The sequence below is a fragment of the Nerophis ophidion genome, linkage group LG05 (genome assembly GCF_033978795.1).
Source record: "Nerophis ophidion isolate RoL-2023_Sa linkage group LG05, RoL_Noph_v1.0, whole genome shotgun sequence".
Lineage (NCBI taxonomy): Eukaryota > Metazoa > Chordata > Actinopteri > Syngnathiformes > Syngnathidae > Nerophis > Nerophis ophidion.
The window spans coordinates 47,681,332-47,704,734 of record NC_084615.1 but is presented as its reverse complement, the minus strand read 5'-3'; the positions used below and the strand labels follow the sequence as shown (position 1 = coordinate 47,704,734).

Genomic DNA, 23,403 nt, shown 5'->3' with positions numbered 1-23,403 from the left:
ACAAACAAACTACAAAAAGGCAAACCAAGGACGCGCTCGATGGCGGATAATAAACTAGACTAATCGAAACAAAACTTGCACTGTGGCATAAATACAAAACTTACTTGGACAGAAACAAGGGGCACGGATAGCAAGGTGTTCGAGGACATGAGGGAGGTGCAGCTTGGGGTAGGTGAAGATATCAGGACGAAGACAGAAAAATAATGACTTAAATAGCAGTTGTGATGATTAGTGAAAACAGGTGTGAGGCTGACCAGGTGAAACTAATGGGTTGGCATGGAGACGAAAACAAACCATGAAGTGCAAAGACAGAACTAAATGTCCAAACAACTAAACATAACCTGACCAAACATGGCAAAAAACTAAACATAATCTTACAGGCATGACAAAAAGTATCTTTTGCAAGCTTTTAGTAAAAAAATTAACAATAACAGAATATAAAATAATCTACATATTCAATTCAGCAGAAATCTGTTTTGAAATATCTGAGTTACGTCATGTAATGTGTCTCAAAAGCTGTCCAACCACGCAGCGTCGGCGGCGCTTCAATGCCCTTTTACTTGTATCTGTGTGTATTAATTGTTGTGGAGGATATTGTTTCAAAGCAAAGGGGACTTATTAAAACAACAGGAGCTAGAAATGAAGACAAACATAACAAGAAAAAATAGGGGGCAGAAATGTACTGAGATTTTTAATCATTACAAAGAGGATCAGAGGACATTAATCAGAGCTGACTGCTAATGAGGCATTAAGTCATTACACTGGAAGACAAGGAGAGTACAAAAATAGTTAGTGAGGAACATTAGCTGGAAAATGAACATTTTGGAAAGGATGTGACACAGCCGACTTATTATGAAGACAACCCAGATGAGTTGTCTTGCTTATGCAAGAACTGAAACTACTACAGTATATATTATATTTGTACTATATGTATTGGTTGCATTTCATAGTTATCATATTACTGGGTTGCAATCACGGGACCGAGAGGCACTTCCAACCTTTTCAGGGGTTTCAGCCTACGGTCTGTTCGGCTCCGGTGCAGACCGAAGGAGAGGAGCGCAGGGCAGACGTTTTCGTCAGGTTAACACTTCAATTTACCCGTCAGTGGGTCTGTTAAGCTCCACTTTCAGGTCAGAACGACGAGGCCGTGAATTTGGTTGCTTTTTTTGTTAGTTTTGCAGGACACAACCAGACCCGTTTATCACTTTACTGCGCAGTGCATCTCTATTTGCTCTCCCACTCACTCACGAACGTCACTCAGACAACACGTTGCCATTCTCACAAACACACATACACTACTCATGAGTTAACTAGCTCCTCTGCTGTGCACATGTAGATACATAACATGTAGATATAGAACATGTAGATATAGAACATGTAGATACATGACATGTAGATACATAACATGTAGATACATAACATGTAGATACATAACATGTAGATACATAACATGTAGATACACAGACGCGCACACAGCTGCTCGGATTGATGCCAAATATTAGCTGAGTTAAAACTGCCCAATTAGCAGTCAACTAATACAAGTGAAATGACTATATTTTGAAACAAATTGCAACAATTTGTGTTTTATCTTTAACAAATGTGTTTTACCTACAACATGCCTTATCTGGGTACATTTAGCCATAGTTTTGTTTTGATTACTTACTACTAATAATTGTATTTTTCTTAAAGCACAGACCAGAAGTGGCGACCATAAATCATGACACATTTAATATAATGTAAAAAACATTTTTTTAAATTATATTCTAACTTAATCATTGATTATGGCAGACTATATGTAATATAGAAAATTTTTAATTGCTCTTTGAGTGCAACAAGAAAAGCCTAATGTGTTTAATGACTTTTAATTCATATTTTAACCTTCTAAAATTGTTCTTTGAATGCAATAAGAAACATATGTTTTATGTATTGTACCTGTAAGTAGGATTGGGCGATATGGCCTCTTTTTAATATCTCAATATTTTTAGGCCATATCGCGATGCACCATATGTATCTCGATATTTTGCCTTGAATGAACACTTGATACATATAATCACAGCAGTATGATGATTCTATGTGTCTACATTTAAACATTCTTCTACTTACTGCATTAATATATGCTCATTTTAAACTTTCATGCAGAGAGGGAAATCAAAACTAAGTCAATTGACCAAAACTTTATATATTAAACAGTTATTAGGCAGTGGCACAAACATTAATGTCATTTTTAAAACAAAAAGTGCAAGATTGTCAGACACATTTTAAAAGAAGTTATTAGTGCACTTTTGTGCATGATGTCCCTAAGATGACACATCAAAACAACACTAAATCAAAGTGCACTTTTTGTACAGACCGCCACTACAATAGTTTAAAACAAATAAAGTGCACTTTTCTGCATGATGTCACACAGGGTATTTCAATAAGTGTCAAATAAAAATGAGCTGCATAATAGGAAATCAAATAGTGTTCGTCCTTGGCTAGGTGGTAGGTTTCTCCGGACGTTATCTCCTTGTGTTGTAGACCTTTTTTTTTCATACTGTGTTGATCACAAAATGTTTTCGCTTCTGCATTTTGTTGGTGTGGCACCGAATGGAGATGTTGATATGCGGAGTAATCACTCTTCATTCTCTTGCAGGTGACTTTTCAAATGATTCTACATATTAGCAGTAATGTTACTTTTTATAACAACGCTTTTGCCCCACACTTGACAAATTACGGTTGTCTGTTCGACATATTCCCACTTGAAGCCAAACCACCGCCAGTCGATGTTTTTCTTGGGAATTAATTCTTCCTTCGTTTGTTACCAGATTCGCACCTTCTCTCTCTCGTATTACTACCCGCACCACAGCTAACGTTACCCATGCTGCTACTTCTCTGCTCCGCGAGGGCGTATACATATGTGACGTATGACGTGACAGTATGTAAAGTGTGTAAGAATGTGCGCTTGCTGTCTGTGTGAAGGAGAGACAGGAAAGAGTGAGAAAAGCCTGTAGTGTAATGCCCGCAGCTAAAAGTAACTGCGTGAGAACGTATACTCGAATATCACCACATAGTCATTTTTTATATCGCACAGAGACAAACCCGCGATATATCGAGTATATCGATATATTGCCCAGCCCTAATTGTAAGATTTTCTGTAAAAATAAAGCCAATATTGAAATGTTTTGTAGTTCCCTTTATTTAGAAAAGTATCTATATACATTTTGGTACTGGTGCCAAATTATTGGTATCGGGACAACCCAAGTCTGTCATCTACAATTCATGTCTTATTTTTATGATGTGAAGTTCATATTGTGTCTCATTATTTAGCTATGATGTCCCTGTTGTTTAGCAATGTTTGCTAGCAATATCAAGATTCAGTATGTGCTGTTGAGTCTACGGGAGAATTATTCATCCAGTTTATTAATACTATTGAGAATTTTTTCTTGATGCTAACAAACATCACTATAGGCACTATAATGTGGTCACCCGTGTCGAATGAAGCACTCATTTTTCCTGCACAACAACAACAAAGCTTTTAGTTTCTGTTATAAAATTCAACAACAATATACGGTGGAATGAACCAATAATCACAATATTAATTTATTAGACTTGACATGATGTTAGTTTCTTTGCACAACCAGGTCTTCTTAATTATATTTTGCCATAGCAACCACAAAATAAAACAAACTAATGCCATATTTTGTCCTTTCTTTAGTTTAGTTCTGCTCTCCAACACTACTAGTACACAATAAACTCGATTGCATCACAGAAAGTTTCTCAAACAATTTAAATGTTCAAACAAATATTTTACAAAGTGATCGCTGCAGACAGGGCATGGTCCAATTGTGTTTCTCGTAATAATAGTGACATGTTTGCGAGCTTTTCTTTCGACGTGCTTTTGTTTTTTCCCTCACTTTATTACCTTTATGAATCATTTCTTTCGGGACTATATGAAAGCTCTTTCGCATCGCTCTATTTGAACGACTGGAACACCCAAGAACAGAACACCAATGCAGCATTTTCTGTTCAAAGTCTACACTCACTCTCACTTATTTTAATCTTACGCTCAAGCTGCTTGACCGTCATGTGAATTAAATCGCAAAGAAGAAAATTGGACGTGACGTCATATGTAACCCAGCAATGTCCACTATATACTGTATATACGCTATATTGCCAAAAGTATTTGGCCACCCATCCAAATGATCAGAATCAGGTACCCTAATCACTTGGCCCGGCCACAGGTGTATAAAATCAAGCACTTACGCATGGAGACTGTTTCTACAAACATTTGTGAAAAAATGGGCCTCCCTCAGGAGCTTAGTGATTTCCAGCGTGGAACTGTCATAGGATGCCACCTGTGCAACAAATCCAGTCATGACATTTCCTCGCTCCTAAATATTCCAAAGTCAACTATCGGCTTTTTTATAAGACAATGGAAGAGTTTCGGAACAACAGCAAATCAGCCACGAAGTGGTAGAACTGAGACTGAGAGCAAGGCCTTTTCGACCAACATCAGTGTGTGACCTCACCAATGTGCTTTTGGAAATATGGTCAAAAATTCCTATAAACAAACTCTACAACCTTGTGGACAGCTTTCCCAGAAGAGTTGAAGCTGTAATAGCTGCGAAAGGTGAACCCTATGGGTTAGGAATGGGATGGCACTTCGAGTTCATATGTGAGTCAAGGCAGGTAGCCAAATAATTTTGGCAATATAGTGTATATTGACCGCATTTTATATACAAAATATTTTATACCTGAATCAACGCTTATAAAAAAATACATGTTTATGTGTTTTGAATTACTCGTTCACTTAATACATTTGGGAATTGCAGTTATTTAATGGCAAAATGCATTATAGTTCCATGTACGGTCGTACATTTATTTTCTTTTTCATACAAAAACCAAAACAATTTTTCAATAAGAAATCATATAAATCAAAAAACATAAACCCAAAACACATTGAAAAGAGGATAAAGAAAGTAGAAACAAATGTAAAATAAATAGCATAAATGATGATAAATGTTTTTATAAATAAACATTCAGCATCACTTTTACCTTAGTTCAGTGGTTCTCAAATGGGGGTTTGGTACCCCTGGGGTTACTTGAGGGTATGCCAAGGGGTATGTAAGATTTTTTTTAAATATTCGAAAAAATAGCAACAATTCAAAAAGCCTTCAACAAAATATGAATGTAAGTTCATAAACTGTGAAAAGAAATGCAACAATGCAATATTCAGTGTTGGACATGTTCCATAAATATTTATGTTAAAGATTTTTTTTGTTTTGTGAAGAAATGTTTAGAATTAAGTTCATGAATCCAGATGGATCTCTATTACTATCCCCAAAGAGTGCACTTTGGGTTGATGATTAATTCTATGTGTAGAAATCTTTATTTATAAATGAATCACTTGTTTATTTTCCAACAAGTTTTTAGTGATTTTTATATATTTTTTTCCAAATAGTTCAAGAAAGACCACTACAAATGAGCGATATTTTGCACTGTTATACAATTGAATAAATCATAAACTGATGACATAGTGCTGTATTTTACTTCTTTATCTCTTTTTTTTAACCAAAAATGCTTTGCTCTGATTAGGGGGTACTTGAATTAAAAAAAATGCTCACAGGGGGTACATCACTGAAAAAAGGTTGAGAACCAATGCCTTTGTTGAACAATGTTGATGATGAGCAGAGAAGACTAGGGGTACCTTCATACTTTGCTATGAGTTCTTTCTTGAATTGAATAGTGTTTCTCACCGTCTTTATTCAATTCCCGGCACTCACAAGTGTCTTTGGCCCCATGGTGGATTATTTTGCAGTTGGTACCACGGCCATAACTACCATTGAGAACACCGAGATCATGTCCTCAGTACTTTTTGTAGATAACAAACAGATGATGATATGACTGATTGTACTTGTACTTTGTGTAGGACGTGGTGTGCACTGTACATCATCATGCGTAGATCATCCTCTCTCAATAGACGATCTTTGGTCATGCGGTGTCCGCTACAACTCCAACAACGTAACGCAAAGTCCACTTGATCCGATCCGACATGTGCTGTCAATGTAACGTCAACATTAAATCATGCTGATGTAACTAAATAAATAAATGATAAATGGGTTGTACTTGTATAGCGCTTTTCTACCTTCAAGGTACTCAAAGCGCTTTGACACTACTTCCACATTTACCCATTCACACACACATTCACACACTGATGGAGGGAGCTGCCATGCAAGGCGCTAACCAGCACCCATCAGGAGCAAGGGTGAAGTGTCTTGCTCAGGACACAACGGATGTGTACTAGGTGATAACTAATGTTGCTTTCATCTGAATCAAATTGGTGTGAAACGTGGTCGGTGTAATTTTGTTGTCGTTTCAGTCAGTTGCTGCCCCACCTTAAATTCAGAACACGCGGGGGGCATTTTGAATGAAGAAGCACATCCATCCATCCATCCATCATCTTCCGCTTATCCGAGGTCGGGTCGCGGGGGCAACAGCCTAAGCAGGGAAACCCAGACTTCCCTCTCCCCAGCCACTTCGTCTAGCTCTTCCCGGGGGATCCCGAGGCGTTCCCAGGCCAGCCGGGAGACATAGTCTTCCCAACGTGTCCTGGGTCTTCCCCGTAGCCTCCTACCGGTTGGACGTGCCCTAAACACCTCCCTCAGGAGGCGTTCGGGTGGCATCCTGACCAGATGCCCGAACCACCTCATCTGGCTCCTCTCGATGTGAAGGAGCAGCGGCTTTACTTTGAGTCCCTCCCGGATGGCAGAGCTTCTCACCCTATCTCTAAGGGAGAGCCCCGCCACACGGCGGAGGAAACTCATTTCGGCCGCTTGTACCCGTGAAGAAGCACAATAAAATGTAAATTATTAAATGACAAGGCGCTTCATAAAATATTTTACCCCAAACGTATTCCCGGCAACATCATAATCATTGATTAAGATATGAAGGCAACATTTCCTGCATCACTTTCGGTAGCTCCGTAACGGACATCATTCGTACTTGCATTGCAAAGCAGAAGATCTTGAGTTTGAAATTTTGGTATGTTTTTTAAATTTATGTTTTAATGATGTTAAAATTGTTTTATATGCTTAACTTTAGGTTATTAAAAAGTTGATTGTCATAATATCATGCTGAGTATCAGAGATGTTAGAAGAGTGATTGATAGTTATAGCTCAATTAAAGCTTTAGTTACTCTGTAAATTAATTGTGTTGCTCAAGGTCAGTGGTGGGCCATGTGTTTCCCACCTAGGCCTTCATTGATGTCCAACTTCAATTTTTACCTCTCAAAATACCATCATTTATGTCACCACATGACCATTGCTGGAGAAATACTATACAGAAACAGATTTACTGTTCATTGAATCACCTCAACAGTGTACAAAACAGGTTATTTTCTGGCGCATTTAAAAATCAATAAACCCGTATCAGCAATTAAAATACCCACTTTGAAGTGACAAGTGAGTATCTAATCACAGTTTCATTAACGTCAGGCTACCAAGATAGGCTACTGTCGACAACTTGTGATTTGATTGGCTATCCCATCTGTCTATCAACTGTATGTGTTCTGTTCGTTTACATTAAATTCATCTGATAGCGGTCCGGAGTGTGGATCTGCTGATCTGCATAGCACCGCTGCGGTTCAAACCAGTGAGTAGCCAATCACAGGACGCGTAAATGTCACGTTCAACGTGAGGCCACCTAGAAGGCCTTACTCACAACAACTCGTGATCTGATTGGCTATCGCAATTATCTATCCACTGTATATACCCGTTCACTTACGGTGCACATACGCCTGCATTGTTGATTCTGAAGGCACCGGGCAGATTTGGTACAGAATGGCAACATAAGTTAGCTGGATTCTGATTGGATACAAACTCTAACCTAAAAACAACAGCACTGGACGGAGCATAATATGACATGAAGAGAATATGAATAAGGTTAGTTATTTAGGGAAAGTAAATTGAAAATTACTTGTATTTATTTATTTATTATTGTTTTGTTATAGGGCTGGGCGATATATCGATATACGATATAAATCGCAGGTTTGTCTCTGTGCGATATAGAAAATGACTATATCGTAATATTCAATACGTTCTCACGCAGTTGTTTTTAGCTGCGGGCATTACACTACAGGCTCTCCTCACTCTTTCCTGTCTCTCCTTCTCAAAAACAAGTAGGCGCACGTTCTTACATACGTCACATACTGTCACGTCATACGTCACATACGTACACGCCCTCGCCCAGTGGAGAGGTAGCGGCGTGGCTGACGTTAGCTGTGATGCTAGCGGGTTGTTGCGAGAGAAAGAAGGTGCGAATCTCGTTACAAATAATGGAAGAATTAATTGCCAAGAAAAACAGCAGGGGGTCCATCGTCTGGCGGTGGTTCGGCTTCAAGCGGGAATATGTCGAATAGACAACTTTAATTTGTCATGTGTGGCGTACAAGCGTTGCTACCAAAAGTATTATTACTGCTAATATGGAGCATCATTTGAAAAGTCACCTGCTAATAACTTTAATAAACACAGTTTTGGTAAATTGACTTAGTTGTGATTTCCTTCTCTGCATGCAAGTTTAATAGTAGCATATATTAGTGCAGTATGAAGAAGAATGTTTTAATGTAGACACATAGAATCATCATACTGCTGTGATTATATGTATCCAGTGTTCATTCAAGGCTAAGGCAAAATACAGAGAAATATATTGTATATCGCGTTATGGCCTTAAAATATTGCGGTATTAAAAAAAAGGCAATATCACCCGGTCCTATTATATTACTTTAATTATGATCATGATTTCTGGTTATTTTAGGCCAGTAGAGAAAGCCTTGCTGGCCCTGACGACACACTACTGCTGAAGGTAATATAATTTATCATCGGCGGTTACTCAAACGAGTATGACGATACTCCTGGTAGGGGTGTGTCCCTTTATGGAGGATGCCTGTGCGTTACTTTGTTTTACGTATGGAGACTGGTGCACAGACAGTCACCACACAATCCTTGACAGAATCGGGTCAGAGTCCCGTGGCATGGAGCCCAAGACGACTGGGAACCCTTTTCTGCTGCAGCCCTCAACCGCCATCCCGGCCATTGTGGTAGTTCTTAAATCTACTGTCTCCCACCTGCACCACCGTTGAGGTCTTCACCGTTTGACTGGCTAGGAGGAAGTCAGGTACTAGGCCTTTGCCAAGGGCTACCTGGGGTAACAGTAGTAAAGGGGATAACCTCCTGGTGCCCCAAGACACCATAGAGGAGCCTCCACTGCCGGATGCACTTTAACGTCATGCCCAGGACACAATATAATTAATTAATTTAATTTATATGGTGCTGGGATACTCCATGATTTCAGCCTTTCAAAGTTCCTCTTGGATAAACAATTTTTGAACTTGGTATCGGTCAATTCTTAGTTACGGCCCTGTTTGGTACACGCTATGATTAGTAGTACAATTACTGAGAGAGTACACAAAAAACACAGCAAAATTTCTGTTGAAAACTGAATCCTACGAAAAGTGTGGCGTAGAAAGCAATACTACTACTGTATTATTACATATGAGCTTATAAGATTGATAACCACACAATCAGTCAATAAATGATAACGTTACTCATCCTAACCAAACAGTCAAAACAGCGCCACCGTAGGGTTTGATGCGCTTGATGAACCTAAGTCTTCATCTTTTGATGGATTTTTAGTCCCTCATCCTGCTGCGTGAGCGTTTAACCTGGCTTTCCTCTCTGCAGGACTCAGACCTAGTCCTGACGTTCAACCTGTCCATGCATCGGTCCTGGTGGATGGAGAACGGGCCCGGGTGCAGGGTGACCCCCGTCACCCCTCCTCCCTCCTGGGCACCCGAGGACCACCGCTACATTTCGATATCGGGCTGCCTGATGGATTTTCAGTTTGTGGAGGTTGCTCACTCCTCGTTGCAGATCTTGCTGGCTGTAAGTACTTTTCAAATACTGCAACAATACCTTTTTGATGTGGGGTAGCTTGTCTATGACAAGAGAGTGTGTGTGTAGCTTTAACGCTAATGAGCTCTAATTTTAATTTTGCACTTGTACAACGTAATAGATGTTAAAGTTAAAGTCCCAACGATAGTTAAATATGTTGTCTTTGTAGCATATTCAACTGAATATGAGTTGAAAATGATTTGCAAATCATTGTATTCCGTTTATATTCTAACACAATTTCCCAACTCATATGGAAAGAGGGTCCATATACATATATATATATATATATATATATATATATATATATATATATATATATATATATATATATATATATATTTACATATATATATATATATATATATATATATATACATATATATATATATATATATATATATATATATAAATACAAACCCCGTTTCCATGAGTTGGGAAATTGACATACTGACAGTGGTTTCATGAAGTGTTCCTGAGCCCATGTGGTGATATCCTTTACACACTGATGTCGGTTTTTGATGTAGTACCACCTGAGGGTTCAAAAGTCTGTAATATCATCACATACATGCAGTGATTTCTCCAGATTCTCTGAAATTTTTGATGATTTTACGAACCATAGATGGTAAAATCCCTAAATTCCTTGCAATAGCTCGTTGAGAGATGTTGTTCTAAAACTGTTCGACAATTTGCTTACAAATTGGTGACCCTCGCCCCATCCTTGTTTGTGAATTACTTAGCATTTCATGGAAGCTGCTTTTATACCCAATCATGGCACCCAACTGTTCTCAAGTAGCCTGCACACCTGTGGGATGTTCCATATAAGTGTTTGATTATCATTTCATCAACTTTATCAGTATTTGTTGCCACCTTTCCCAACTTCTTTGTCACGTGTTGCTGGCATGAAATTCTAAAGTTAATGATTATTTGCAAAAAATAAAAAATGTTTTTCAGTTTGAACATCAAATATGTTGTCTTTGTAGCATATTCAACTGAATATGGGTTGAAAATGATTTTCAAATCATTGTATTCCGTTTATATTTACATCTAACACAATTTCCCAACTCATATGGAAACAGGGTTTGTACAAACCCTGTTTCCATATTGTGTTAGATGTAAATATAAACGGAATACAATGATTTGCAAATCCTTTTCAACCCATATTCAGTTGAATATGCTATAAAGACAACATATTTGATGTTCAAACTGATAAACGTTTTTTTTTTTTTGCAAATAATCATTAACTTTAGAAAAGGTGATGTAACACAGTGGTGAACATGCCCTTTGCAAACTACTTTGGCACATGTTTCAGCCATGAAATTCAAAGTTTATTATTATTTGCAAAAAAAAAAATACAGTTTGAACATCAAATATGTTGTCTTTGTAGCGCATTCAATTGAATATGGGTTGAAAATGATTTGCAAATCATTGTATTCTGTTTATATTTACATCTAACACAATTTCCCAACTCATGGAAATGGGGTTTGTATATATAAAATATTAAACAGTACTAACAATAACTAAACTAAGTAAAGTGAGTGTTAAAAAACCCAGGAGCGTGTGTGTGTGTGTGTGTGTGTGTGTGTGTGTGTGTGTGTGTGTTTGTGTGTGTGTGTGTGTGGTGGGGGGGGGCTGTTGGGGGCGCAATGTGTACAGTATGTGTGTTACCAAGTGTTAATGAGAGCGAAGGAAGGAGGCAGTCCATGGGGCAGGCAGGTGATCCAGGGCAGGAGAGGAGTGACAAGGTATGTGTCCGGGCGAGGGTCAAGGATCGAGGAAGGCAGTCCAAAGTCCACAGGGAAAACAAGTCAGAAATTACCAAGGGCAAAACTCGGGAGGGAAGGTCCACCATTGAGAACTAAGTTCCCGCCAGGATCCATGGGTCCACTGGTCCTTTATTCAGTTCCGTCTCATCAGGGCCAGGTGCGCTGATTGCTGATCGTCTCCGGCTGCGGCGGCGCCGGGGCGTGGTCTGTGCGGCAAACGTGGAGCGTGTCTTGCAGTGCTCACATCGAGGAGGGAGAAGCAGACTGCGTGTGTGCAGTAACAAACTTCTTAGGTTAGCAACACTCGCTAAGCAATGTGAGCTATATGCTAACATTACATTTTAACGTAGTCCTACTGTAGGTAACAACATGAGCATAGCTATGTGAGCTACAAACTAACATTATATGTTAGATTCACTGAAGAAAAACTGACGCATTCAAACTTATTACCTTCACATGGATAGTCCAGTTGGCATTTTAAGACCTGTAGAGAAGCTCGCATCATATCATTGCACGTAGTGTATGTTATACGCAAACTTCCAGCAAAGGTTCTATTTTCGCCAAGCTTTGTTTGTCTGTTTGTTAGCAGCATAATTCAAAATCCTATGGATGGATTTTGATGAAATGTTCTGGAAATGTCCATAAAAAAATTCCTCTTATCTACTCCGATCACACTTCTCCTGCATGCTTTCTTTTGTTCTTTCTCCCTTTCACCGCGTTTCACGCTCACTAAGTTTTTGTATCACATCATCAGCCGACACGGCATTATTGTGATGATTTGGAAACCACAATACCGTAGTATCTACAATACCATTACGTCCCTATTAAATTAGCTTCTAAATGTCCGAATTTGAACCACCGTCATGAAAGGGAGACGAAACACAGTATGACACAATTGTTCAGTTCGGAGCGCGTCGAAAACAGAAAATGTTTGCCAGCTTGTAAATAAACAAAATTGGAACCTTTAACATTAAATTCACTGATGTTAGGAAATATACGTCTACTGTTCTATAATCATACAGAGATATAAGTAGATGTGAGCACGCTAAAGCAGCCATGCTAAGCGACGTGACTGCGTAGCAGCCATCTTTAGCTCTACATTTTAACATTATGCTAGGTTAGCAACCTTAGGAAATCTATGTGAGCCACATGCTTACATTACATTTTGACATCATGCTAGGTTAGCAACATTAGCTTAGCTATGTGAGCCACATGCTAACATTACATTTTAACATTATGCGAGGTTAGCAACATTAGCATAGCTTTGTGAGCCATATGCTAACATTACATTTTTAAATTATGCTAGGTTAGCATCATTAGCATAGCTATGTGAGCCATATGCTAACATTACATTTTGACATCATGCTAGATTAGCAACATTAGCATAGCTGTGTTGCCACATGCTAACATTACATTTTAATATCATGCTAGATTAGCAACATTAGCATAGCTGTGTCAGCCACATGCTAACATTACATTTTGACTTTGAGTTTGAGTTTATTTCGAACATGCAAGCATACACATTATACATCACAATTTCCAGTTTCTCTTTTCAACATGTTCAAAAAGGAGTAGGAAGAAGCAGAGCTTATTAAATCCTACCCCTTTTCTTTTACATAACAGTTGCTAAAACGTTTGTTCACTTCCTGTTCTCAATATATTCACAATATACTCCATAGGTATCACAATAAAATAAATTAATAAATAATTGGTGAAATAAGTTATATTTCATACGATGAGATAAGTAAAGTTATTTTGAGAATGAAAGAATGGATGGATGAATGAATTCAGAATGTTTATCATGATTCTTCTTCTTTGTACTTTGTAAACACTTTAAGTTTGAAGAGTTTCTTGAAGTGGATCATAATAATACATTGTTTGATGGCTTTGCTTAATCCATTCAATAATTTAATTCCACATACAGATATACTGAAGTTCTTAAGTGTTGTACGTCCGTACAAATGCTGACATTTTTCTCTAAGATTATATTTCTCCTCTTTTGTTGAGAAGAATTGTTGTATATTCTTGCGTAGCTGGTTATAGTTTGCTTTGTGTATAATTTTAGCTGTTTGCAAATCCACTATGTCGTGGAATTTCAGTATCTTTGATTAAATAATTAAAGGATTTGTATGTTCTCTATATCCAACATTATGTATTATTCTAACTGATCTTTTTTGTAACACTGTTAGTGAATGAAGTGTACTTTTGTAATTATTTCCCCATATTTCTACACAGTAACTCAGATATGGTAACACTAGTGAGCAGTAGAGAATATGAAGTCATTTTTGGTCTAGGACATATTTAGCTTTATTCATTATTGACGTGTTTCTTGCAACTTTATGTTGTATATATTTATGGGAGATTTCCAGTTCAATTTATCATCAGTTAAACCGAGAAATTTGGTTTCATTTACTCTTTCAATTTCTATTCCGTCTATTTGTATTTGTGTTTGACTTTTTCTTCTACTGTTACCAAATAGCATTATTTTAGTTTTACTGAGATTCAATGATAGTCTGTTTTTGTCAAAACATTTTTTAAATTTGTTTATTTCTTCTGTTATCTTTTGTATTATCTTCTGTGTGTTCTCTCCTGAACAAAACGCTGTTGTATCATCCGCAAATAATACTAACTTTAAATCTCTTGTAACTTTACAAATGTAATTTATATAGAGATTGAATAATTTAGGTCCTAGTATTGATCCCTGAGGTACACCACAGGATATATTTAGCGTTGTAGAAGTGTGTTCGCAGAGCTTCACGTTTTGTTTCCTGTTCGTCAGATAACTTCTTATCCAGTTTAAGACTAACCCTCTGATGCCATATCGTTCTAGTTTTTTGATTGAAATATTGTGATTAATTGTGTCAAATGCTTTGGTTAGATCCATAAACACTGCTGCCGCACATTTTTTTTACTATCTATTTTAATGGTAATTTCTTCTGTAATTTCAATTAAAAACCTTGAAGTTGAAACAGGGCTTCACGGTGGAAGAGGGGTTAGTGCGTCTGCCTCACAATACGAAGTTCCTGCAGTCCTGGGTTCAAATCCAGGCTCGGGATCTTTCTGTGTGGAGTTTGCATGTTCTCCCCGTGAAAGCGTGGCTTCCCTCCGGGTACTCCGGCTTCCTCCCACTTCCAAAGACATGCACCTGGGGATAGGTTTATTGACAACACTAAAATTGGCCCTAGTGTGTGAATGTGAGTGTGAATGTTGTCTATCTGTGTTGGCCCTGCGATAAGGTGGCGACTCGTCCAAGGTGTACCCCGCCTTCCGCCCGATTGTAGCTGAGATAGGCGCCAGCGCCCCCCGCGACCCCAAAAGGGAATAAGCGGTAGAAAATGGATGGATGGATGGAAGTTGAAACATTAGCTCTGTATCCATATTGGTTCTCTTCGAGTATTCTATTTTTATTCATGAAACTCTCTAATCTGTTATTGAACAGTTTCTCAATGATTTTACAAAATTGTGGAAGTAAAGAAACAGGTCTATCATTTGTAAATAGATGCTTGTCTCCAGTCTTATAAATTGGTGCAACTTTAGCTATTTTAATTTTGTTTGGAAATGTACCTGTTTGAAATGATAGGTTGCTAATATACATTAAGGGTCCTGAGATCTATTCAATAACATTTTTTATCGTTTCCATATCAATTCCGTTACAATCAGTTGAAGTCTTAGATTTACATGTTTTCACAATTGTAACTATTTCCTCCTGTGTCACATTACTGAGGAACATGGAGTTGGGATTTCGCTCTATGGTATCATTATAGTCCTCAATTGAAACTGGGTCTGGAATCCTTTCTTCCAATTTTAGTCCAATATTTACAAAGTCATTATTAAAGCTTTCAACTACTTCCTTTTTGTTGTCATGTTTATTTACATCGAAGAAGTATCGGGGGTAATCCCTCTCAGTGCCATTTTTAATAATGCTATTGAGAATGCCCCATGTTGCTCTTATATTATATTTTAATATTAAGATAGGTTAGCAACATGAGCATAGCTATGTGAGCCACATGCTTATATTCTATTTCAAAGGGGAACATTATCACCAGACTTATGTAAGTGTCAATATATACCTTGATGTTGCAGAAAAAAAGACCATATATTTTTTTAACCAATTTCCGAAGTTTAAATGGGTGAGTTTTGGTAGATTAAACGCCTTTCTATTATTCGCTCTCGGAGCGATGACGGTGACGTCACATAGGTAATCAATCCGCCAATTCCTCAAACACATTACAAACGAGTCAAATCAGCTCTGTTATTTTCCGTTTTTTCGACTGTTTTCCGTACCTTGGAGACATCATGCCTCGTCGGTGTGTTGTCGGAGCGTGTAACAACACGATCAGGGGCGGATTTAAGTTGAATAACGTGGAGTGTGCATCGATTAGCACGGCATCCTAATCGATGCTAACATGCTATTTAGGCTTGCTGTATGTACATATTGCATCGTTATGCCTCATTTGTAGCTATATTTGCATCCAGCCTTTCCCTCCACCCACATTTAATGCCAAACAAACACATACCAATCGACAGATTCAAGTTGCACCAGTGTCAAAAGATGCGGAAGTCCTTCGTTTGGTCTGTACATTTTACCGGCGATGCTACGGCAGACATGGCACAGAGAAACGTGTGGATATCCTGCGACACTCAAAGCAGATCCATTTCCAACGATAAAGTCAACGAAATCACAAAGGTGAGTTTTGTTCATGTTATTGACTTATGTAGTAATCAGACATATTTGGTCGCGACATGACTGCCAGCTAATCAATGCTAACAAGCTATTTAGGCTAGCTGTATGTACATTTGTAGCTACATTTGCATCTAGCCTTTCCTTCCACTCACATTTAATGCCATACAAACACTTACCAATCGACGGATTTAAGTTGCTCCAGTGGTCTGGTCAAAAGATGCAATCGTTGGTTAGAAGGCGATCGCCGAATAGCTTCAATAGCTGTTCGCTCAATAGCTATTCGCTCAATAGCTTCAGTTTCTTCTTCAATTTCGTTTTCCCTATCTGCCTCCACACTCCAACCATCCATTTCAATACATGCGTAAACTATTGAATCACTTAAGCCGCTGAAATCCGAGTCTGAATCCAAGCTGACGTCGCTATATCTTGCTGTGCTAACCGCCATGTTGTTTGTATTGGCATCACTAAATGACATCACGGGAAAATGGACGATGGATTTACAGATAGCGAAAATCAGGCACTTTTAAGCCTTTTTTCCATGATGGGCAAAACTTTGAAAAAAAACTTAGAAAAATAAAATAAGCCACTGGGAACTGATTTTTATTGGTTTTAACCCTTCTGAAATTGTGATAATGTTCCTATAACATCATGCTAGGTTAGCAACATTAGCATAGCTATATGAGCCACATGCTTACATTACATTTTAACATCATGCTAGGTTGATAACATTAGCTTAGCTATGTCACTGACATGCTAACATTATATTTTAACAAATATGCTAGGTTAGCAACATTAGCATAGCTAGTTGAGCCACATGCTTGCATTACATTTTAACATCATGCTAGGTTAACAACATTAGCTTAGCTATGTGAGCCACATGCTAATATTACATGTTTAACATTATACTAGGTTAGCAACATTAGCATAGCTATGTGAGCCACATGCTTACATTAGATTTTGACATCCTGCTAGGTTAGCAACATTAGCTTAGCTATGTGAGCCATGTGCTAACATTACATTTAACATCATGCTAGAGTAGCAATATTTGCATAACTATGTGAGCCACATGCGAACATTACATTTTAACATAATGTTAGGTTAGCAACATTAGCATAGCTATGTGAGCCACATGCGAACATTACATTTTAACATAATGTTAGGTTAGCAACATTAGCATAACTATGTGAGCTACATGTGAACATTACATTTTAACGTAATGTTAGGTTAGCAACATTAGCAAAACTATGTGAGCCACATGCGAACATTACATTTTAACATAATGTTAGGTTAGCAACATTAGCATAACTATGTGAGCCATATCCTAACAATACAGTTTAACGTCATGATAGGTTAGCATATGACTTCAAAAACAATTTCATCAAACTTACTCGTCTGTAACTGACTGACGGATTGTTGGCCTGGCTGCATGTTTAAGATGCATAGCAAAGCCCGAGGAAGAAATTTCTTCGAAATCAAGTGTATAAACGCCTCTTCTGTCAAGTGTATCAAACAAAGAAAAGATGATATATTTGATGTTCATACCACTTTTTATTTTTTCAACATCCTAAAAAAGTACTTTGGCAGAATAGTGGACCTTTAAAGACTTCTTTACCTCTTGTTTAATCTGTGCCAAAACGATTTCCCGTTGCATCCACCCCCCCGACCCATTTCTTGGCCTCGGGAACCTTTCCACACCAGCGCTGTCAAAGTGGTAATTAGCAGGATCAGAGGAGAGCAGGAGAGATGGAGGTCTGTCACCTTTCATCACCGTCTTCCTCCTGGCGTCCTTGTGCACGCCGAACATTCAAGTACATGTGGACACTTCAAGATTAAATGGGCAGAAGCAGTCTGGATAAGCAGGTGCATCTGCATCCTAGTCTCCATTGAAGACGGTCTGACGCCGCCACCGTGATACTTATAGCGTGGCTGAGAGCCAATCTGCCACACAGCTGTACCACTGTCTGCACGTAATTGCAGTGCGGAAAGGCTGTCATGCCTCTCTCTCGCTCTCTCTCTTTTGCTCTCTCTTTCTCTCTCTCTCTCTCTCTCTCTCTCTCTCTCTTTCTCTCTCTCTCTCTCTCTCTCTCACACACACACACACACACTCTCTCTCTGTCTCTACTCGATCCTGAAGGCTTCGCCGGACGGCTTAAATTGCTGGAAAGGCTGTCAGAGATCCTAATAGCGTTCGTTCTACACGTGGACTTGCTAAAGGACCTGTGTTCTAGTTTGGTATGCTGGACTTCTGCTGTGATTCCCCCCCCCCCTGCTCAATGGGGAATTTGTGGAGCAAAAAGTGGATGATTCCTTAAAATATTCCAGTTCCATTCACACATTCAAAAAATCACTTTAAGACCAATGTCTTGAAAAAATATATTACTTTTGAATCAACACAGTAGTTAATACTATGATCAAAGTTAATTAAAAAGTAAATGTTGGATATGAATAAAAATGGAAGTATAATTGTTTGTATATAGTATAGGAATCAATCAATCATCTATCCACCCTTTTTCTACCGCTTGTCCCTTTTGGGCTCGCGGGGGGCGTTGGTGCCTATCTTAGCTACAATCGGGCGGAAGGCGGTGTACACCCTGGACAAGTCGCCACCTCATTGCAGGGCCAACACAGATAGACAAACAATATTCACACTCACATTCACACACTAGGGCCAATTTAGTGTTGCTAATCAACCTATCCCCAGGTGCATGTCACTAATCAAATAAAAACGTTGAAAAAAGGCCAAGTATTGGCCATGGGAGCAGAGATCGAGACATGCAGAGTGTGCATTACCACCACCGTGAAAGGTGAGGTGTGGAAGTGTACAGAATAAGTTTTTTACTGTGTTTCTCTGTTTATGTACGCATGGGGCGTTCCAACTTTTTGAACTTAGGCGGCATTGAATACACAGCTCAGCAACTCCCCTCCTTTCTGATTGGTCACTTTAAACGCCTGCTGTCTCCTGTAAGACAATTGGCTGGTAAGTGCCAATTGGAGTGCACTTACCGGCGAACTGTTCGCAAACAGAGCCTGCACAAGCATGCAGAGACTGGATTTTGACACGGTTTTGACATCATACTTCAGTTTTGTCTGGTTAGCACTAACGCTAGTCATGATTTCAACTTGTCAAATGCTTGTGTAGTTGCCCTTTGACAAAAACAGACTATTTTTGAATCTCAGTAAAACTAAAATAATGCTATTCGGTAACAATAGAAGAGAAAGTCAAACACAAATATAAATAGACGGAGTAGATATTGAAAGGGTAAAAGAAAACACATTTTTTGGTGTAATAGTAGATAATAAAATGAACTGGAAATCTCCTGTAAAAAATATACAACAAAGTAGCAAGAAACATGTCAATAATGATTAAAGCAAAACATGTTCTTGACAGGTACCGACAGGCCAAGCGGTGTGCAGCTTCAGCGGTCGCGGAGGCAAAAACTCGGACATGGGAAGAGTTCGGGGAAGCCATGGAAAACGACTTCCGGACGGCTTCGAAGCGCTTCTGGACCACCGTCCGCCGCCTCAGGAAGGGGAAGCAGTGCACTATCAACACCGTGTATGGTGCGGATGGTGTTCTGCTGACCTCGACTGCGGATGTTGTGGATAGGTGGAAGGAATACTTTGAAGACCTCCTCAATCCCACCAACACGTCTTCCTATGAGGAAGCAGTGCCCGGGGAATCTGTGGTGGACTCTCCTATTTCTAGGGCTGAGGTCGCTGAGGTAGTTAAAAAGCTCCTCGGTGGCAAGGCCCCAGGGGTGGACGAGATCCGCCCGGAGTTCCTTAAGGCTCTGGATGCTGTGGGGCTGTCTTGGTTGACAAGACTTTGCAGCATCGCGTGGACATCGGGGGCGGTACCTCTGGATTGGCAGACCGGGGTGGTGGTTCCTCTCTTTAAGAAGGGGGACCGGAGGGTGTGTTCCAACTATCGTGGGATCACACTCCTCAGCCTTCCCGGTAAGGTTTATTCAGGTGTACTGGAGAGGAGGCTACGTCGGATAGTCGAACCTCGGATTCAGGAGGAACAGTGTGGTTTTCGTCCTGGTCGTGGAACTGTGGACCAGCTCTATACTCTCGGCAGGGTTCTTGAGGGTGCATGGGAGTTTGCCCAACCAGTCTACATGTGCTTTGTGGACTTGGAGAAGGCATTCGACCGTGTCCCTCGGGAAGTCCTGAGAGTATGGGGTATCGGACTGTCTTATTGTGGCGGTCCGTTCCCTGTACGATCAGTGCCAGAGCTTGGTCCGCATTGCCGGCAGTAAGTCGAACACATTTCCAGTGAGGGTTGGACTCCGCCAAGGCTGTCCTTTGTCACCGATTCTGTTCATAACTTTTATGGACAGAATTTCTAGGCGCAGTCAAGGCGTTGAGGGGTTCCGGTTTGGTAACCGCAGGATTAGGTCTCTGCTTTTTGCAGATGATGTAGTCCTGATGGCTTCATCTGACCGGGATCTTCAGCTCTCGCTGGATCGGTTCGAAGCCGAGTGTGAAGCGACCGGAATGAGAATCAGCACCTCCAAGTCCGAGTCCATGGTTCCCGCCCGGAAAAGGGTGGAGTGCCATCTCCGGGTTGAGGAGGAGACCCTGCCCCACGTGGAGGAGTTCAAGTACCTAGGAGTCTTGTTCACGAGTGAGGGAAGAGTGGATCGTGAGATCGACAGGCGGATCGGTACGGCGTCTTCAGTAATGCGGACGTTGTACCGGTCCGTTGTGGTGAAGAAGGAGCTGAGCCGGAAGGCAAAGCTCTCAATTTACCGGTCGATCTACGTTCCCATCCTCACCTATGGTCATGAGCTTTGGGTCATGACCGAAAGGATAAGATCACGGGTACAAGCGGCCGAAATGAGTTTCCTCCACCGTGTGGCGGGGCTCTCCCTTAGAGATAGGGTGAGAAGCTCTGCCATCCGGGAAGAACTCAAAGTAAAGCCGCTGCTCCTTCACATCGAGAGGAGCCAGATGAGGTGGTTCGGGCATCTGGTCAGGATGCCACCCGAACGCCTCCCTAGGGAGGTGTTTAGGGCACGTCCAACCGGTAGGAGGCCACGGGGAAGACCCAGGACACGTTGGGAAGACTATGTCTCCCGGCTGGCCTGGGAACGCCTCGGGATCCCCCGGGAAGAGCTAGACAAAGTGGCTGGGGAGAGGGAAGTCTGGGTTTCCCTGCTTAGGCTGTTGCCCCCGCGACCCGACCTCGGATAAGCGGAAGATGATGGATGGATGGATGGATGTTCTTGACCAAAAATCACTTCATATTCTTTACTGCTCTCTAGTGTTACCATATCGAGTCATTGTGTAGAAATAAGGGGAAACAAATGCGCACTTCATTCATTAACGGTGTTACAAAAAAGTACAATTAGAATAATACATTATGTTAGATATAGAGAACATACAAACCCTTATTGAAATTCAATGACTTGGTGCATTTGCAAACAGCTAAAATGATGTACAAAGCTAACTATAACCTGCTACCCAAGAATGGACAACAATTCTTCTCAACAAAAGAGGAGAAATATAACCTTAGAGGAAAATCTAATTTAAAACATTTGTATGCACGTACAACACTTAAAATTTAAGCATATCTGTATGTGGAATTAAATTATGGAATGGATTAAACAAAGAAATCAAACAAAGCACTAATATGATTCAGTTTGAGAGACTGTTCAAACGACAAGTGTTGCCAAAGTTCACAGAACAAGAAATATGTTGAACATCTTGAATCTTTTTTTCTTTTTTTTTTAGCTAAAGATTATTTATGTGTTTAATATTTGTTTACTTACTATGGTATATTACTTAACTGTTCTGTTACAGAGAACAAGGAAATTGGATAAAATTGCCATGGTATGAAAAGAGGTAGGATTAAATAGGCTCTACTTCTTCCTACTCCTTTTCGGACGTGCTGTAATGAAATGTGTGATGCATGACATTGTATCGTTACCATGTTCGAAATAAACTGAAACTAAACTGGACTGAACTGAACTCTTCCACACCTCACCTTTCTCGATAGCGGGAATGCTTGTGCAGTTTCCCTGCGTGTCTGGATCTTTCCTCCTGCGGTGAGCAAATAATACAAACCCCGTTTCCATATGAGTTGGGAAATTGTGTTAGATGTACACAAACAGAATACAATGATTTGCAAATCATTTTCAACCCATATTCAGTTGAATATGCTACAAAGACAACATATTTGATGTTCAAACTGATAAACTTTTTTTTTTGTGTACAAATAATCCTTAACTGTGATGAGGTGGCGACTTGTCCAGGGTGTACACCGCCTTCCGCCCGATTGTAGCTGAGATAGGCGCCAGCGCCCCCGGTGACCCCAAAAGGGAATAAGCAGTAGAAAATAGATGGATGGATCATTAACTTCAAAATTTGATGCCAGCAATACAGTACAAAGAAGTTGGGAAAGGTGGCAATAAATACTGAGAAAGTTGAGGAATGATCATCAAACACTTATTTGGAACATCCCACAGGTGTGGAGGCTAATTGGGAACAGGTGTGTGCCATGATTGGGTAAAAAGCAGCTTCCCAAAAAATGCTCAGTCTTTCACAAAGAAAGGATGGGGCGAGGTACACCCCTTTGTCCACAACTGCGTGAGCAAATAGTCAAACAGTTTAAAAACAACATTTCTCAAAGGGCTATTGCAAGAAATGTAGGGATTTCAACCTTGACGGTCCATAATATCATCCAAAGGTTCAGAGAAACTGGAGAAATCACTCCACGTAAGCGGCATGGCCGGAAACCAACATTGAATGACCGTGACCTTGATCCCTCAGATGGCACTGTATCAAACACCGACATCAATCTCTAAAGGATATCACCACATGGGCTCAGGAACACTTCAGAAAACCACTGTCACTAAATACAGTTGGTCGCTCCATCTGTAAGTGCAAGTTAAAGCTCTACTATACAAAGCCAAAGCCATTTATCAACAACATCCAGAAACGCCGCTGGCTTCTCCGAGCTCGAGATCATCTAAGATGGATTGATGCAAAGTGGAAAAGTGTTCTTTGGTCTGACGAGTCCACA

General features: G+C 39.9%; 1 protein-coding gene across 2 annotated transcripts in view; it reads left to right on the top strand.

Moving 5' to 3' along the window:
• The window catches only part of nkain2 (sodium/potassium transporting ATPase interacting 2), a 216,803-nt gene that overhangs the window by 144,606 nt on the left and 48,794 nt on the right, over nucleotides 1-23,403 (top strand). For both annotated transcript variants that reach the window (XM_061901183.1, XM_061901184.1), the window contains one exon: nucleotides 9,717-9,917. In XM_061901183.1, the coding sequence (XP_061757167.1) occupies nucleotides 9,717-9,917 (201 nt within the window). The remainder of the gene's footprint in view (nucleotides 1-9,716; nucleotides 9,918-23,403) is intronic.